Source organism: Pempheris klunzingeri, chromosome 5 (assembly GCF_042242105.1).
Source record: "Pempheris klunzingeri isolate RE-2024b chromosome 5, fPemKlu1.hap1, whole genome shotgun sequence".
Classification (NCBI taxonomy): Eukaryota; Metazoa; Chordata; class Actinopteri; order Acropomatiformes; family Pempheridae; genus Pempheris; species Pempheris klunzingeri.
The window spans coordinates 20,834,430-20,850,341 of record NC_092016.1 but is presented as its reverse complement, the minus strand read 5'-3'; the positions used below and the strand labels follow the sequence as shown (position 1 = coordinate 20,850,341).

General features: G+C 45.2%; 1 protein-coding gene across 1 annotated transcript; it reads left to right on the top strand.

Annotated features, from left to right (window-relative positions):
- Nucleotides 1-269: 269 nt before the first annotated feature.
- nup205 (nucleoporin 205) lies at nucleotides 270-15,775 on the top strand. The gene is made up of 42 exons (XM_070830255.1): nucleotides 270-312; nucleotides 1,436-1,578; nucleotides 1,733-1,904; nucleotides 2,053-2,197; nucleotides 2,339-2,498; nucleotides 2,666-2,894; nucleotides 3,033-3,197; nucleotides 3,326-3,501; nucleotides 3,960-4,076; nucleotides 4,170-4,307; nucleotides 4,450-4,600; nucleotides 4,865-5,070; nucleotides 5,280-5,462; nucleotides 5,707-5,757; nucleotides 5,870-6,079; nucleotides 6,189-6,426; nucleotides 6,525-6,714; nucleotides 6,890-7,010; nucleotides 7,418-7,499; nucleotides 7,654-7,818; nucleotides 7,960-8,084; nucleotides 8,259-8,373; nucleotides 8,665-8,814; nucleotides 9,114-9,188; nucleotides 9,298-9,455; nucleotides 9,570-9,650; nucleotides 10,108-10,299; nucleotides 10,527-10,728; nucleotides 10,843-10,941; nucleotides 11,047-11,195; nucleotides 11,504-11,695; nucleotides 11,828-11,949; nucleotides 12,310-12,442; nucleotides 12,544-12,670; nucleotides 12,761-12,834; nucleotides 12,973-13,101; nucleotides 13,418-13,544; nucleotides 13,777-13,949; nucleotides 14,147-14,276; nucleotides 14,430-14,558; nucleotides 14,773-14,849; nucleotides 15,235-15,775. Exons 1-42 carry the CDS (start codon nucleotides 285-287, stop codon nucleotides 15,385-15,387), a joined length of 5,982 nt encoding a protein of 1,993 aa, XP_070686356.1. The 5' UTR covers nucleotides 270-284; the 3' UTR covers nucleotides 15,388-15,775.
- Nucleotides 15,776-15,912: the final 137 nt, after the last annotated feature.

Genomic DNA, 15,912 nt, shown 5'->3' with positions numbered 1-15,912 from the left:
ATCCAACTAAACTACTTCTTAGGTTAATCTATTCGAATAAACTACAATTCCCATCCAGCTAGGTGGCCCCATCGGGCAGAGGACCTCGCCTAAAAATATTATACTGACTTACGGCAACGTTTAAAAAAATCTTACTGACTAAAATCATCCAGTATGAATATTAAACAAGAAATGGCTATTTCCTTGCTCAGCAAATGTTACCAAACCGTGTTTAGATAGTTCATAATTTTAAATTTCACACCGGCACAATCGCGGACCCTTCTGTCCGATTTTCCGAGTGTATCATGGCGGCGCAGATGGCGGTAAATTCGGGTATGAATTATGTTTATTTCATGTAGTAACTTTGATGCGTGTATGTCTGGCAGTAGCTAATAGTTGATGTTTCACAGATAATCACGTTCATGTGCGCTTTTCAGCGCCGGTTTTGTCGCATGTGTTTGGTTTTGGCCACATGGTGCTGGATCACTGAAGTTCAGGCTCGGGCTGCTAAGCTAACCTAGCATGCCAGTAAACGTTAGGTTAGCTAACGTTGGCTCAACAATTAATCAATTAACACGTTTACATTTGGCCTTAGCACGTTTTGACATTAGGACAAATGCCATGCGGTCATTGTGGCATTATGACTCTGACGCACCTGGCAGATGGGTCAGCAACCGTGTTTACTCACTAATTTGGGAACAAAACCGAAACAAACTGACTTGGGAAAAGTAAAAAATGTTTGGCATCGCTGTCATTCCGGATTTCAGATCCTCGCCCTGCTCGCAGATTTGAACTAACCCCTGGTTTACTGTGAGTTACCCCTGTCAGTGTTGGACAGATTTATTTGTTCAGATCTGATTGACGTCGCTTACTGACAGCAAAGCCTCCTGATGGTTTGTATTCAATGGTCAAATCTAACTTGCAATTGAGCAACGAGGCTAAAGTTACAATTACAAACGTAAAATGTAAAACATTTAGATTTAAAACTAATATAACTTAAGTATTCTTGTAATGGCAAATCACTTTAACAAGTACTGTCACATGACCACCTGTCATCAGTCTGTATTACACTATGTGGCTTATATGCATCAGTATCATATCAGCAAGAGTTATTACTCAATGTGGCAGTCTGGACAAGATATACAATGTCAACATCATGAAAGTCATTTCCAAACATCTTTTCTGTCAATCATTTGCATCAGATAATAATCAGATAATAGCATAGATTATTATTCACTGATAATAGAATTTGACTCTTGACAAAAAGTAGTCCAAGTGTGAGTGCAGGATTCAGCAGAATCTCAGTCTTGATATGTATCATATGGGACACACGAAATGCACAAAGCAAGAAATTCCAATGCCAAGTACGTTTTATTAGAAACTAGCAAAGTAGAAGTGTTCAGATCTGTTCGTGTGTAATGAGACAAGACTCATGAAAACCCATTTACCCACCCAGGAGCCAGTCTGTGGGGGCCGCTGAAGGAGTTATGGGAGACAGTGGATGGGGCGGTGTTGAGGAGACAGCCAGAGAGCGTCCACCTCCTGGACCTGCAGCTGAAGAAGCACAAAGCACACTTTCTCTCACTCTTTAAGAACCCGGTGAGATGCTGCACAGACACAAACACATCCTCTGTAACGACTCATTTCATATTTGAATGTTGTAATAGTACTCTTCCAGTGTGGCCTGCAACCTCCTTGATGAGTCCTCTCAGACTGTGACGTTAATAACATCTGGTCTTCTCTTAATTTTCAGCCAAAGAGTGCAGAGCAGAGAGAGAAGGTGCGTAAAGCCAGCACAGAAGGCATCGCCATCCAAGGTCAGCAGGGGTCACGTCTCCTCCCGGAGCAGCTTCTCAAAGAGGCCTTCATCCTCAGTGATCTGTTTGATATTGGAGAGTTGGCAGCCTTGGAGCTTCTGTTGGCAGGTAAAGTGGATATAAGACAAAGACATTAGTTTATAATGGCTATTTTGCTATTGGCTTGTCATGAGCCAAAAGCTTTGGATGTCTTTCAGTAATAAAGACATTAACATTTCACACATTTGATTCTCTGAATATATGTATCTGTCTCCAGGTGAACACCAGCAGCCCCATTTTCCAGGTCTGACGCGAGGTCTAGTAGCTGTGCTTCTCTACTGGGATGGAAAGCTTTGTGTGGCCAACTCCCTGCGCACACTCATCCAGTCACGCCATGGCAAGACCTTCACCCTGGACCTGAGGTATTAATGTCCTTTACCAAGGGTACATTCAGTGACAGGTGTCATAAACATCTTATTGTTCAGTTACTTTTTTTTTTTTTTTAAATTAATACCTATGTGCTCTTGTTATTGACCTGTACTGTTGTTTGTCTCCTCACTCAGTGAAGAGCTGGTGGCTTTGACGACACGCTTTACAGATGAACTGATGAACCAGGGTCTGACTAAACGCATCCTAACCTTGGTGTCCGAGATAAATGTGACACGGGAGTTTGAACGGCTGCAGAAGGAGCGTGGCCTTGGCAACGAGAAGCACAGGAAAGAGGTGGGAGCAAATCTTCGAGATAATAATCTTTGCAAAATGTTGATTTTCAATCATACCTGATTCATGCAACTCCAGCAGCTTTCTGTTGAGACTGAAGAGGAAACATGGAGCGGAAGAATATACAAAGAGGAATATGGACACCATTGAAATCCCTCTCTTGTCTCCAGGTTTCCGACCTCATCAAAGAATCCCGACAGGCCCTGGCAGACAGCCTGTTTTCATGGACCTGCCAGTCACCTTTGAGTAAAGACAACACCCTGGCTCTCATTGGCCACTTGGAGACGGTGACAGCTCAAGCTGATGGCTCGTTGGACAGTGTGAACATGTCTCTGGTCATGTCACTGCTCTACTGCTTGGATGTCAGCTTTCTGGAACAGGGAACAGAGGATAGAGAAGGTGAGAACATCCTGAATACATGCAAAGTATAATTTTGTCTTCATTTGAACTCACTGGTTAAATCCACAAAACCATACTGCTTGTTGCTATGCATAAGATTTCTATTAGTTTCAGTGTTTTGCTTTTGCCTACCCCTAGATTTGCTCCAGGCTCTGCCGTTGCTGACGGAGAGGCAGTATGTTTCTGCAATCCACAGTCGTCTGATGGACGGCCAGCCGTGGAAGCTTCCAGGCCTGCAGGCTGTGTGCAGACTGGCCTGGGCTCTGTCTCTGAGGGTCCTTTCTCAGCTACCACAAGGATGTGGTAAGTTCCCTACGTCCTGCATTGAATATTCCTTCTAGCTGTTTGAAGAAAACCCTTTGAAGGAATTTGAGTTCTCAAAGATAGCAGCAGTCTTAAACGCTGTCTATTTTTATGTGTGTGTTTTGCAGCCCTGGTGGAGTTCACTGAGGCAGATGAGGCTCTGGCTGACCAGGCTCTGCTGGGAGATGTCTTTTTGTTTATGAGGGAGGGCATACTGGGATGTGAGAGTTTCGGCCAGGAAGAGTTTTACATTCGCCGGCTGCATTCGCTCATCACGGACTTCCTGGCACTCATGCCAATGAAGGTGAGAAATGCCAATGTTTATACTTAAAGGTTGCAATTCCAGTCCAATACACTTTTTGTCAGATTCAGTGTCTACTCACGGTCCGCTAGCTGTCCGTTTTATGAGTGTGACTGAAAGAAAGCCTGTTGTTCATGCACAGCCCTCACTCTGTAAGTGGGAATCAAACAATGTGTCAGACTGAGCCACACAACATTATTTCAGCCAATCAGCAAAAGGAGGCATTCATGCTTGTGCACAAGCGGGGAGGGGAGATGGGGAGCGAGAAGGAGGGTACATCTGGCACATGCTAACTGTCTGAATATGCTAACTAGCTAAATGTTTCTCCAGAATCGCTAACTCCACCCTTAAGTTGGGGGCTGTCATGTTGTTGTGTTTCTGATTAGAAGGTTGTTGTTTTCATTATTTTATGTATTGATTAGATGGTTTGTAACGTAGCATCTTTTTGGTGTCTTTTGTAGGTGAAACAGCTTCGTAACCGTGCTGATGAGGATGCCCGACTGGTGCACATGTCCCTACAGATGGACAGTGAGCTTCCATCATCATTACGCAAGGACTTGGACCACCTCATGATCCTCGTCAGTCCTTTTCCTTAAACACATGCAAATGCACATAAACATATCGGCTTGCATCACCATTTTACATCTTAAGCATTGTTTTGTCTTTTTCAGATTGGAGAGTTTTACAGCAAGGACTCATTTGGGCTGGAGTTGGGTCTGGATTTCTGGTGTCCCACAGAGTCTCTCCAGCACACCTCCCTGCAGGGGTCCTACCTGGGGATGGCACTCCAAAGGCCCCCACATAAACAGGTAAGAGCTGTGTTTTTTTCTGGACCCTTGTTGCACCAAAAAAAATCTGATTCTGAAAGGTTATCGAAAAAAGTTGGATTGCTTGTCTTGTGTACTATTTCCTTAATGCTGAGAGGTCCCCCCCCCGTTCGCTTTGATGCAGGTGGTTCTGTCCAAGTTTGTGCGTCAGATGGGAGACCTTCTGCCCTCCACCCTCTATATTTCCTATCTCCGTATGGTAAAAGGCCTCGCCAATGGTCCTCAGTGTGCCCACTACTGCTTTAGCCTGCTTAAAACCAATGGAGCCACACACAGTAAGAGCATATTGTCTATTTATTTTCAGATTGATGTCGGAAATTGAAACTACTGAACTTTTCATGTGCAGGTTGACCTTTTGGCAAGGAGCAACTGATATGATTTTGTGGTTCTCGATTGGGAAAGCATTGACAAATTTTATGGCTGTTCAGTAGTATATTTGAAAGGAATGACGGAGAGACTCTCAAATCAGACTTTAAAAGCTTATTTAGTCCAATACATATTGGAATGAATACCAACTAATATCGTGTACATATATGCAGGTGACAACATCCAGGGAGTTTCAGGCAGCCCAGTGTCTTGGGAGCATTTTTTTCACTCCCTTATGCTCTACCACGAGAACCTGCGACGAGACTTTCCAAATCCGGACGCAGCACAGTACCGCCACCCACCGCTGAGGGGAATCACCCAAAGAGAGATGGAGGGACTCATCTCGTTTTTGCAGTTGCTCACCACCATCATTACATGGGTATGGATACAGCATTTACTGGAGGGATGGGCATATTATGGGCACTGTAGAACAACGTCATGGTCAAAATTGATATGTAACAAAGCTTTGTTGTATTTCTTTTACATTTTACATCCTCGTGTCTCCGAAAGCTCTGTAGCATTCAGGTTGCTCAGATTGTTCTTATCTAACTGTACCGAGGTGTTTTGCGTGTGTGTGATGTTCTTTAGAGTGAAAATGCTCGACTGGCGCTATGTGAGCATCCCCAGTGGACACCGGTGGTAGTCATGTTGGGATTGCTACAGTGCAGCATTCCTCCCGTCCTGAAGGCTGAGATCCTCCACTGCCTGGCAGCCTTTGGGAAGTCACCAGAGATCGCTGCTTCACTCTGGCAGTCACTGGAGTACACACAGGTCAGCCTGAGCATAATTACAGACAGTTCATCAGTTAATATCTATATAATGCTCAGGACCTAACCAGAAGACGTACAACAAAACTACAAGCTTTAGATTTTACTGTCAGTCATTATCTGATTAACTGTGTTCGCTTATCTTTATTTAAACAGCTGAATCCTTGTAAGGTTATGAGATTGTTTTGAGTTTTGCAGCTCGTTGTGTTGGATATTTTAAAAGTCTTCTAATTTCATTTTCTTCACAGATCCTTCAGACAGTGCGAGCCCCGGGACAGAGGCAGGCAGCTGGAATTGAAGTGAGTCGTCTGTGAATGTGATGCTAGATTCTTACTGCTCAGAGTGAGTTCTTATTGTTAGAGATGTCTTTAAAATTTTACAATTTGTTTTCTCTGTTTATTTTGGCCTCAGGTGGAGCTGAATGAGATCGAGTCGAGCTGTGAGGAGTATCCCCTGACACGAGCCTTCTGTCATCTCACCAGCACCTTGGTTGAGAGCAGCCTGCCCGTTAATTTAGGGGCGGGGATACGCGTGCCAGGATTTCAGCCTTACCTGAACTTCTTGCGTGACTCCGTGTTCCTCCCCTTCCCCACCAGAGCATATCGCCGTCCAGCTGAGAAGGTAAAGTGCTGCGTAGTGCTCTCCCAGGGTGACGACGTGTAACTGTATGCTACACACACATCCATTCATTTTGCTTCGTTTCCCCTTTTTCCCCCTCGGCATCACTCAGTGGGAGGTTGCTGACGCCGTCCTGGAGGTGTTCCACAAGCTGCTGCGGGACTACGAGCCCCAGCCGTCAGACTTTATCCAGGAGATGGTGGAGCTGCAGGGTGAGCAGCTCCCGGCCCAAAAGCCCCCCGGCCACAGCATCATGTTCCACCTGCTCAACGACTCGCCCATGCTGGCACTGTGCCTCAGCCTGCTGGAGGAGGGTGTACGCCAGCTGGACACCTACGCACCCTTCCCTGGTGAGAGAACATACGCAGCTGCTGTCAAGAGAAAGAGGGATCGCTTTTATGCGCATATGTTTGTTCTGATGGCATGTTGCGCTACCCTTCACTTTTAGGTAAGAAGCACTTGGAGTCGGCGGTGCTGCACTGCCTGTGCCTGCTGGACTTGGCTCTGCAGAAGGAGGTTGTGTTCATGGACCTCCTCAGGGAGAGTCAGGCCTCCCTGCTGGTTTCCCCCTTGGAGCAGCTCCTCCAGGGGGTCAGCCCTCAAACTCGAAGGGCTGATCACATTGTCAATATTGCAAGGTAAGGGCATCCTGGCTTTGAACTGTGGTAGTGACCCCACAGTTGTGATTTTTGTGAGTCTGTGCTTGTTTAACTTTCCTGTATCTCTATGCTTTACTCGTTAGAAGAGTCAAAATGTATGAAACCTCCTTCAGTAAAGGGTTTATTAATGGTGACCTATGTTTGTCTCTTGCAGGTATCTGTACCACAGCAGCTCCAACCCAGAGGCTGCCTTCCAGAGTGCCAAGATCCTGCGCCGAATCGCCAACTACCCCAACATTCAGAACAGGCTGGTGGGAGATTTCACACACGACCAGGTACGTAACTATCAAGTCTTAACAAATGGGGGGAAATGTTTTCCACAAAGCATCACAATATCTCACAAAAAGATGAGCTGTAAACAAGAGAAAAAGGGAAACAAGAAAGCAAAAATATTGCACGAAAAGGTTCTTTATTATTATTTATGCATTTTAAGTAGACTAGAGTTAAATTGTGGGCGTCATTCTACTTTTGATATAGACTCTATGTGGACTAAATGAAACTTTCATTAAAAGTTCAACTTATGAAAACCGTAGAATATATATTAACACTGCAGTTTGATTTTGTATTGTTATATAATAAATAAAATCTATGTTTGGATGAAATGTTTCTGTGTCTGTGATCAGAAGTGGGAAACTTTAGTTGTGTTTGTAGCTGAGAACAGTTTTTGTTTCTGTTCCTTCAGACTGTGAGTGACAAGCTGATGGCAGGCTTTGTGGAATGTCTGGACAGTGAAGAGGCAGAGGAGGGAACAGAGAACGGAGACGGTGAGCGCGACGTCTTGTTTGTCTGTAAACGTTTTCATTGCCCTAAAAACTGCGCCATTTCCTGTGTGTGATTTAAATCCTGCACTGTCAATATTGTGGAAGCTTATCCTGCGTATCGCTAATGTCGCCTACTATTCTACTCCCAAACTTTCAGACGCTGACGCACAAAAGAAGGTTGCAAGAATCCGACATGAAACCCAGATCCATATCCTGAACCTGCTGATCACCTCCCTCGAGCTGAAGACGCCCAATCTGGCCCTGTATCTTTTGGGCTATGAAGTCAAAAAGCCCGTGTCCTCCACCAACCTCCAGGACCCAGGTCAGTCCATATCTTTATATCTTGGAAGGCTAATTTTGTTTGTGATTTCAGCAGTATTTGTTGGGTTCTGCTCTGGATGAAAAAAGGGATCTGATGACCTGAGTGTTATCATCCAGTTGACGGTGCATTTGTGTGTTACAGGTGTGCTGGGATGTCCACGGAGCTGCCTGCACGCCATCCTGAGTCTCCTGCAGAGAGGCACTGAGAGGAGATCAGGACCTGTACTCACACAGCAGGCCCCACACCTGGCTGAGCTCTGCTACCAGGTACTCTTCATCCTCCCTTCAAAGAAATGGAGCTGGGGACCAGTCTCTGCAGTGCAATTTTTAGCACATTAGCAGCTCTATTTTTGCATTTTATGCCCATTAGCTTGAATGTGTATGTGGAATTTGTGTGGGGGCTGATTTTCTGATTAATCTGTCACTGTCTCCCTCTCTCAGGTGATCTACCAGCTGTGTGCCTGCCCAGACACATCAGGACCCACCATGCGCTATCTGAGGACGAGCCAGGACTTCCTGTTCTCTCACCTACAGCACATGCCCTTCATCCTGCCAAGTGAGCACAGGAAACCCTGCTGATCACTTTAGTCCTGAAATATATGATGATAAGCATTAGAGATGCGATGGATGAATAACATGGCACAAAGAGGCAGTAGCAGGAAATGCAGTAGATTAATAGAAATTAGTGGTTGTTTTGTATTTCTGTGGAAAGGAGGTAATAAAATTGTGTTCCTGACATAGAAATGTAAAACCAAAGCCAGGAAGTAGAAGCAATGATGAACAATGTTACTATTATAAAGCTAAGCTTGTCTTTTCTTTTCATTCTTTGACTTCCTGCTCTCCTCAGCTAATCAGATCGCTGCCCTCTCCCAGATGTCTTGGCTCATGAAAACAGCTGCAATTGAGCTGAGAGTGACCTCACTGAACCGCCAGCGATCGCATACGCAACGCCTCGTCAGCCTCCTGTTGGATGACCAGCCACACACGCAACACACAGGTATTTTTTAGGTCTAACAGTCTTGAAATTCTGTTGCATTAATTTCAGAAATTAGGCCTCAATAGCCATTTCCCCGAGGATTAGTTCTTATTATTTATATTAATACATACCTCTTGAACTTTTTCAAATACATGAAGGAATTCTGCCCTTTTATTTTTTAATATTTTCTGGTTTAAAAGCCAGTGCTGATGATCAATGTACAAAAGCATGTGCACTCAAACTCCTAAAAGCAATGGCCCACACAGGAAAGCTCTTTGATCCATGAATCTCAATGAAGCTCTTTTAATTTTTGTTTTTAGTTGATGGGGAATCAGGCATGGAGGAAGAAACCAGATCAGTCAGCGGTTTCTTGCATTTTGACACAGTTTCTAAAGGTTTGTGCCACCTTTTTTATTTAGTTTATTCAAGCTGCCATCTAAGGCTGTGGTTCTCCTCAAATCATTTTTGACTATGACTCATCTCGTGCTTGTTTGATGCCACCAGTACGCAGGAAGTTGCTGAGCGTGCTGGATGCCATCGATTTCAGTCAGGACATGCCTGAGCTGCTGCAGCTCGACTTCTTTGAGCGAGCTCAGATAGAGCAGGTGATATCCAACTGTGAGCATGTCAATGAACAAGGACACACTGTGTGCAACGTTAAGGTGGGTGTTGATGTGGAACATGTGGTATTCTCTGTTGTCTCAACTGTGTTTTTTTTATTTATTCTTGCGCTGTTCTTGACTAACCTTCAAATGTCATTTTATTTGTCCTCACAGTTGCTCCATAGAGTGCTGGTCGCTGAGGTGAATGCACTGCAAGGAATGGCAGCCATTGGACAGAGGCCGCTGTTAATGGAGGTGAGTGAACTAAAACTAATGGGACTTTACTTTTGTGTAATTCAACATTTTCTCCTGCAGATAAAATCTGGAGGCTTTGTGATTTTTCTGAAGCTAGAAAAGATATTAAATATTCTGTGAGAGGTTACTTTGAAGTGGCAACCTTTCGTGACTTTCCTTTATGCTGCCCATTCTCAGTCTTCTGATAGATGGACCCCACACCTTTCCCTCTCTTTCTCTTTCTCTTTTTTTGTTTTGGTGGTTTTTGTAATTTTTCTTAGTTTCAATCTCTGTATGTTCTTGTGGAAACATCATTATTATCACTTTTCCACATTGTGATTTGGATTGTTGGTCGGTTTGACAGTCACCACTGTCCTGTATTGTGACTTATTGCTCATTAAATATCTTAAACAAAAAAGAAAGCTGGAGCTACAACATTTGCCCAGATTCATCTTTGTCCTTGGCTGGATTCTTCTAGGAGGTGAACTCCATCCTGCAGCAGGTGGTTGAACGCAATCGCGTCCGTCGGAGCTTGAGCGCAAAGCGACACGCGCTGCGGTCCTGGAGGAGCCTGGTGGAGACGCTGCTGACCGCCTGCCCCGCTGACCTCATACCTGCTGACGACAGGCAGCTCATCATCAGAGACCTGCTGCTAGACCTGCATGATAAGGTTAATGAGGATGTTTGTCACACGGAGGTTAAAATTAGTGCAGCAATAATATCAATATCATATCATTTATGAAAAGGTTTCGCTCATAGTCACAGTAAAGAACATGTTCAGTGGTGTCATGGCTTTTATTCAGCGCTGATCGTTATATGTGTATTGAATGAAGCAAATATATAAGATCTTTCGATAATTTTCTATACGAGTTAGTGTAACATACGTTGACTCTGCAGGTGTTATCTGAGGATGCAGCAGGAGAACTGATGCCCATCGTTGCTGGGGCAGTCTTCACTCTGACAGCCCACCTCAGCCAATCAGTCCTGTCTGAGCAGCAGCAGGGGGCGGGATTAGAAGCATCCTCCGGCTTTGCCTCCATCGCCAACTCTGCCCTGCACCTGATTCTCCGCAAGCTGCTGGACTTCATCCTGTGCACTGGTTAGTGATGACTAACAACCGCTGACACTCATAAAGCCACATTTCTCTCATTAGATGTGTTGCTAGGAGAAATCTCGGTCAGGCTAGACTTTATTTTATCTTTTTCATTTTAAGGAGGTGGATACCAGCGTCTGCGTGCTCACTTGTATGGCTCTCTGCTATACTACCTTCAAATCGCCCAGAAACCCGAAGAGCCAGACACTCTGCAGACAGGTATAACACAGAGTAACACAGACTGTCTTTATGAGAGTCCTTATCAGGACAATGTGCAGATTTTGTCTGGTCACCTGAGGCAAATCTTCCTCTCCATCTCTCCAGCGGGGAAGGCAATGTGGGAGCGTCTCACAGCCCCCGAAGATGGTTTCTCCAAACTGCAGAGAGAGAACCTCGCTATCATTGAGAGCTACGGCAGGGCGCTCATGGAGGTGGTGTGTCGGGATGCCTGTGACGGCCATGAAATTAGCAGGGTAAGAGCCAAAACCATACGATTCATACAGCAATGACTCGTCTACCTACTCTGCCATTTTCAGCCTCATACTTAAACAGTGTTAACATTGTGTACTCACGTTACAAAAACATGGCACATCATTTGAAACTGAAGAACTAAAATAGACTTTTATACATTTGAGATCACAAAGGTCTGTTGAAAGGCTAAATATATATGACTAATTCAGTACCTCCTATATTTCATGACTACCTAGCCTGGCTCTCTGTTGGACTCCCAGTTTTTTCTCTCCCAACGCTTGCTTTTTCATCCTTGTCTCCTCCCTGTCAGATGTTGGCTCTGGCGGTGCTGGACCGGATCCTGTCCATAGACCGTCAGAATCAGTGGCTTGTTTACGTCTGCAACAGTGGCTACCTGCGGTCACTGGTTGAGAGCCTGAGACAGGATGATAGCGCCCTGCAGAGCCTGCTCACACCTCAGCCGCCCCTCCTCAAACCACTCTACATCTACGAGAGCAAGATGGTGAGGAGATGTGCATTTAAGCAGATATTCTTTTGCTTAGTTTTTTTTTTTTTTTTCTAGGCCCCGCAGGGCCAGTGGCCTCTGTCTGAAGTGCAGCATCATGAAGGTAGAAACTCTGCTGTGTCTTTTCAGGCTCTGCTGACTCGTGTGGCTAAGACAGGTCAGGGAGCTGTGGAGCTGCTGCGCTGTGGGCTGGTGGCGCAGCTGATAGAGTGTCAGGTGTTTGACATGGTACCTGACAACGATGCACACAGGTACGGATGTGGAAATAGAAGAAATGAGGTGGTGGAGTAACTCTTTAATCTCTTATCATTATTATAAATTTTTAATTTTAATTAAATTGGTCATTTTAATTACAATATAATCAAGTTGGTCATGCAAGACTTCTTCCAAATTATTGTAAAGAAAGAAATACTACATGTTGGGTTGGTAATTTTGGAAGGAGAAAGGTCAACGGGTTGGTATATCGACTCAGCACTTCTCAAGGAGAATTTTAAACTACATTTTTTTGGTCTGACTGTAGCTCCTTTCTCTGCTGTTCAAATAACCTCTGTTCCTGAGGTGTCTATTTATAGTAATACCAAACTTTGTGTCTGTTCCCTCGTGGTCCTCAGGGTGATGAGGGACCCATCAGGCTTCATCCCCAGCCCTATGGACCGCTACAGGCAGATTCTCTTACCGACCTTGAGGCTGTTTCAGGTGATCCTGACATCTACCACCATGAATCACCAGCAGGGGGCAGCACAGGTGAGCACACAGCTTGTGGTATCACAGACAACTCTTACCTTTTGTGGATGTTTCTTTTAAATAACTTTTCCAACTGTGTTTCTTTCTGTGTGTGTGTGTAGGTTCTCCAGTGGCTGATAGTTCATGCAGACACCATTCAGTCCCTGTTGCGCTGTCAGGAGCTCAGTATGGGGGCTTTGCAGGAACTCTCTTTGCTTACTGGCATCATTAGCAAGACGGCTCTGCCAGGTACAATAATAAGCAATTAACCACAAACCACATATTCACATGTCAGACACTCTGTGAAGAGGGTTGATCATGTGTTGCTTGGTCCCTCAGGTGCCCTTGAGATGGGTGGGGAGGCCAACAGCGCTGCTCTTCTGGAGTTTCAGGGTCACGTCAACAGATTCCAGGTTAGACAGCGGCCATTGTTTCTATCACATATAGAAGATATGCATTTTTATTGTCGCCTTCTCTATCCCTGCTCATGCACATCCATTCAAATTCATGTGTGAGTCAAACACTCAGTAATACGTCTCTTCTTTTTTTAGCGCCTGTGTCTGTCCCTGCTCGGCCGTCTGGTGGGAAGCGAGCGGGAAAGGTTGCTGAAGCAGGCTGAGATTGCTGCACCTGGTGACTCAGCAGAAAGACGAGAGGAGATGGAGGTGGCCATGCAACAGGTCAGACAAAGGGCTTTCTATAAATGAAGCAGTAAGAGACGTATGGTGAGGGTGGTGATGCCTGTGATTACTTGGTATTTTGTATTTCTTGCTTGCTGCTGTGTAGTTTCTAAGGGCTTGTCTCACTGAAATGTAAGCGAGTATTCCTGGTAAGAAGTCACCAAGACTTTCACATCGTTCAACAGAATAATGGGCCGTGGGAGAAAAAATGGATACAAATGGCAGTGAAACAATGTGTGTGGAGTCTCATCCATAGTCATTATTATTCATCAGCACTATTGTCAGTGACCTGAGAGGTGCTGTCCTCTGTGCCCAGGTGTGTGCTAACATCATGGAGTACTGCCAAACCCTGCTGCTGCAGAGCTCAACCCAGGCCCAGTTCAGCATCTGCCTCTTCAGCCCGTCAGGCAGCGAGCCAGCTGGCAGGGAAGGAGGACGCACAGGTGAGAGAGTGAGAGAGAGAGTGAGAGAGAGAGTGAGAGAGAGAGTGAGAGTGAGAGTGAGAGTGTGAGAGAGAGAGAAAGAGAGAGGTGTGTGTGTGTGTAAGAAAAAGAAGAAAATGTTCTGGCAGCTTTTACCACTAGTTAGCTTTTTATTTTCAGCAGCACTCAGCTATTTCCACAAATATGAGACTGAATCTGGCTCTTATTTTTTATTTATTTATTTTTTTTCAAGATCTCTCGTCCACTCTGCCATCAATGGCTTACTCTCGGGCCCCCAGTCTGGGTCTGGTCCTGTACCTGCTGAAGAACAGCGCTGCAGATTTCTTCCGGTTCCACCAGAGTCACAGACAAAGCCTTGGCAAGCTGCAGAGCCTGGATCAGCTACCTCCTGAGGAACTCAAGGAGGTAACCATGGACCAGTACACTAATTCCTCTCACACTCATCCACATGATCAGTCCTTCAGTTTCTTCCCTTATAAATGTTGCAATCAAAAGTTAAGGTAAAAGTTATGAATAATGATAAGTAACTATTCTTTATTTAATGCACCTTGTTGGTGCCAACATGCATTGTCTTCAGTTCTAACCAGACATCTTCTCTGTAGTTGTGCCAAGGCCTGGTGTCTGGCCCAGGAGGGGTGGAGAAAATCTCATCAGTCCAGAGGAGCTTGCTGGCCAAGAGACGGCTGGTCCAGCTTATCAACAACAGAGCCAAGCTGCTCGCCCTGTGCTCCTGTATCCTTTGGCCCTGTGCTGGCACAGTTGTAGTCACAGGATGAATTTTCACCCCTTGAATTAAACATTAGAGCACTTATTGTCCATCACTGGTTATTGTACATTTGCCTCATTACAACATGCACAAAATGCCTTGACCTGCATCTTCGTCAGATGTTATTGAGACCTGTTTGTTTGTGTTGTGGCGCCACCTTGAGTACTACCTGTTGCATTGTACTCCCACCGACCCCAAGGACTCCCTGTTGCCTGGAGCCAGTTTCTATAGATCACGCCTCACAGATGGTGAGAAAAGATGCTAGACACATGCACATTAAAGCCAGGGTGGGATTCAGTTCACTTCAGGCGGTCTTAATCAAAGCAAAATAAAACAAGGAATTAACAGGAAATGAATAAGGAAAACTCAACTGCAAAGCCAGTGTTTCTCTTCCCTGGATTTGGAATCGATTTGAATTGAGCTTGATTGCAACCAGTTAATCTAAATGTTTCTATTCTTCAGACTCGTTTGGTGGGTTGCAGGCAAGCGGAGGTCGTAGCCTCGGTCTATCCCGCGTCAGCCAGCAAGACCTGGACCTGGTAAGAAATGGCCGTAAGCTGCCAAACAGCTGCACGTTCTTGTCACACACACACACACACACACACACACACACGGGCGTGAGCATAATGTTGTTACCCTTTTAGTGCTGCTCTGACAAACATCATGCCGTGCCAACATCTGTTGCCTCTGCCCGCACATGTACGTTACCACAAACGTTATTCCTGATCCCTCCATCTTCTCTGTGTGTGTGTGTGTGTGTGTGTGTGTGTGTGTGTGTGTGTGTGTGTGTGTGTGTGTGTGTGTGTGTGTGTGTGTGTGTGTGTGTGTGTGTGTGTGTGTGTGTGTGTGTGTGTGTGTGTGTGTGTGTGTGTGTGTGTGTGTGTGTGTGTGTGTGTGTGTGTGTGTGTGTGTGTGTGTGTGCAGCTGAAGAGCGACATGGCCGCAGGTTTCGGAGAGGCTCTGCAGAGGAAGCTGCTGGAGGTGGAGGGTTTGTACAGCCAGGTCCGATCCCGCTACACCTTCATCCAGGCTCTGGTTCGCAGGATCCGTGGCCTCCTCCGACAGCCCAAAAGCTGAGACGGACATTCACACAAATACAAAGACTAGCCAAGCCCCAAAACACTCAAGCTTCTCTGAAAACGCCTGCCAAGCAAACTACCAAGGACTTGAACTTTCTGCTTTTTCTGGCAACATCACTCCTTTTTACCGACCTGTTGTAGCTCCTGTCTCCAGTATTGTGGGATGTTCACGCCATCGCAGGAGGTGGTGCATTCAGTGTGACCAATCCTAATTATGTTTGACTAATGCTATGCAAGGAGCGTTTGTCAATGAAGTGAAAACAAAGTGACTTAGTTATGAAATTTTTACTTGTTAAGAAAATTTGATATTCTTCTGATCTGATTTCTCACCTTTTGTTTTTTTTTTTTGTCTTTTGTGAAAATAAACGTTTTCTAAACCTGTTAAATACTTGATTAATTCACACACATCACACCACAAAGCAGCTGTACACCAGTAATAAGCAGGATTTATTCAGTCCGTGAAGGTTAACTGGAGTCGCTATCTGCCCACATGCATACAGGTGAGAATATAGTGGTTAGAAAC

What these genes read in the sequence shown, in the direction of transcription:
- nup205 (XM_070830255.1), top strand. Translation starts at nt 285, where the DNA reads ATGGCGGCGCAGATGGCGGTAAATTCGG. An exon ending in GGCAGGCAGCTGGAATTGAA is followed by an intron (nt 5,758 to 5,869) that starts GTGAGTCGTCTG and finishes TTTTGGCCTCAG; the next exon opens with GTGGAGCTGAATGAGATCGA. An exon ending in ACATCTACGAGAGCAAGATG is followed by an intron (nt 11,696 to 11,827) that starts GTGAGGAGATGT and finishes GTGTCTTTTCAG; the next exon opens with GCTCTGCTGACTCGTGTGGC.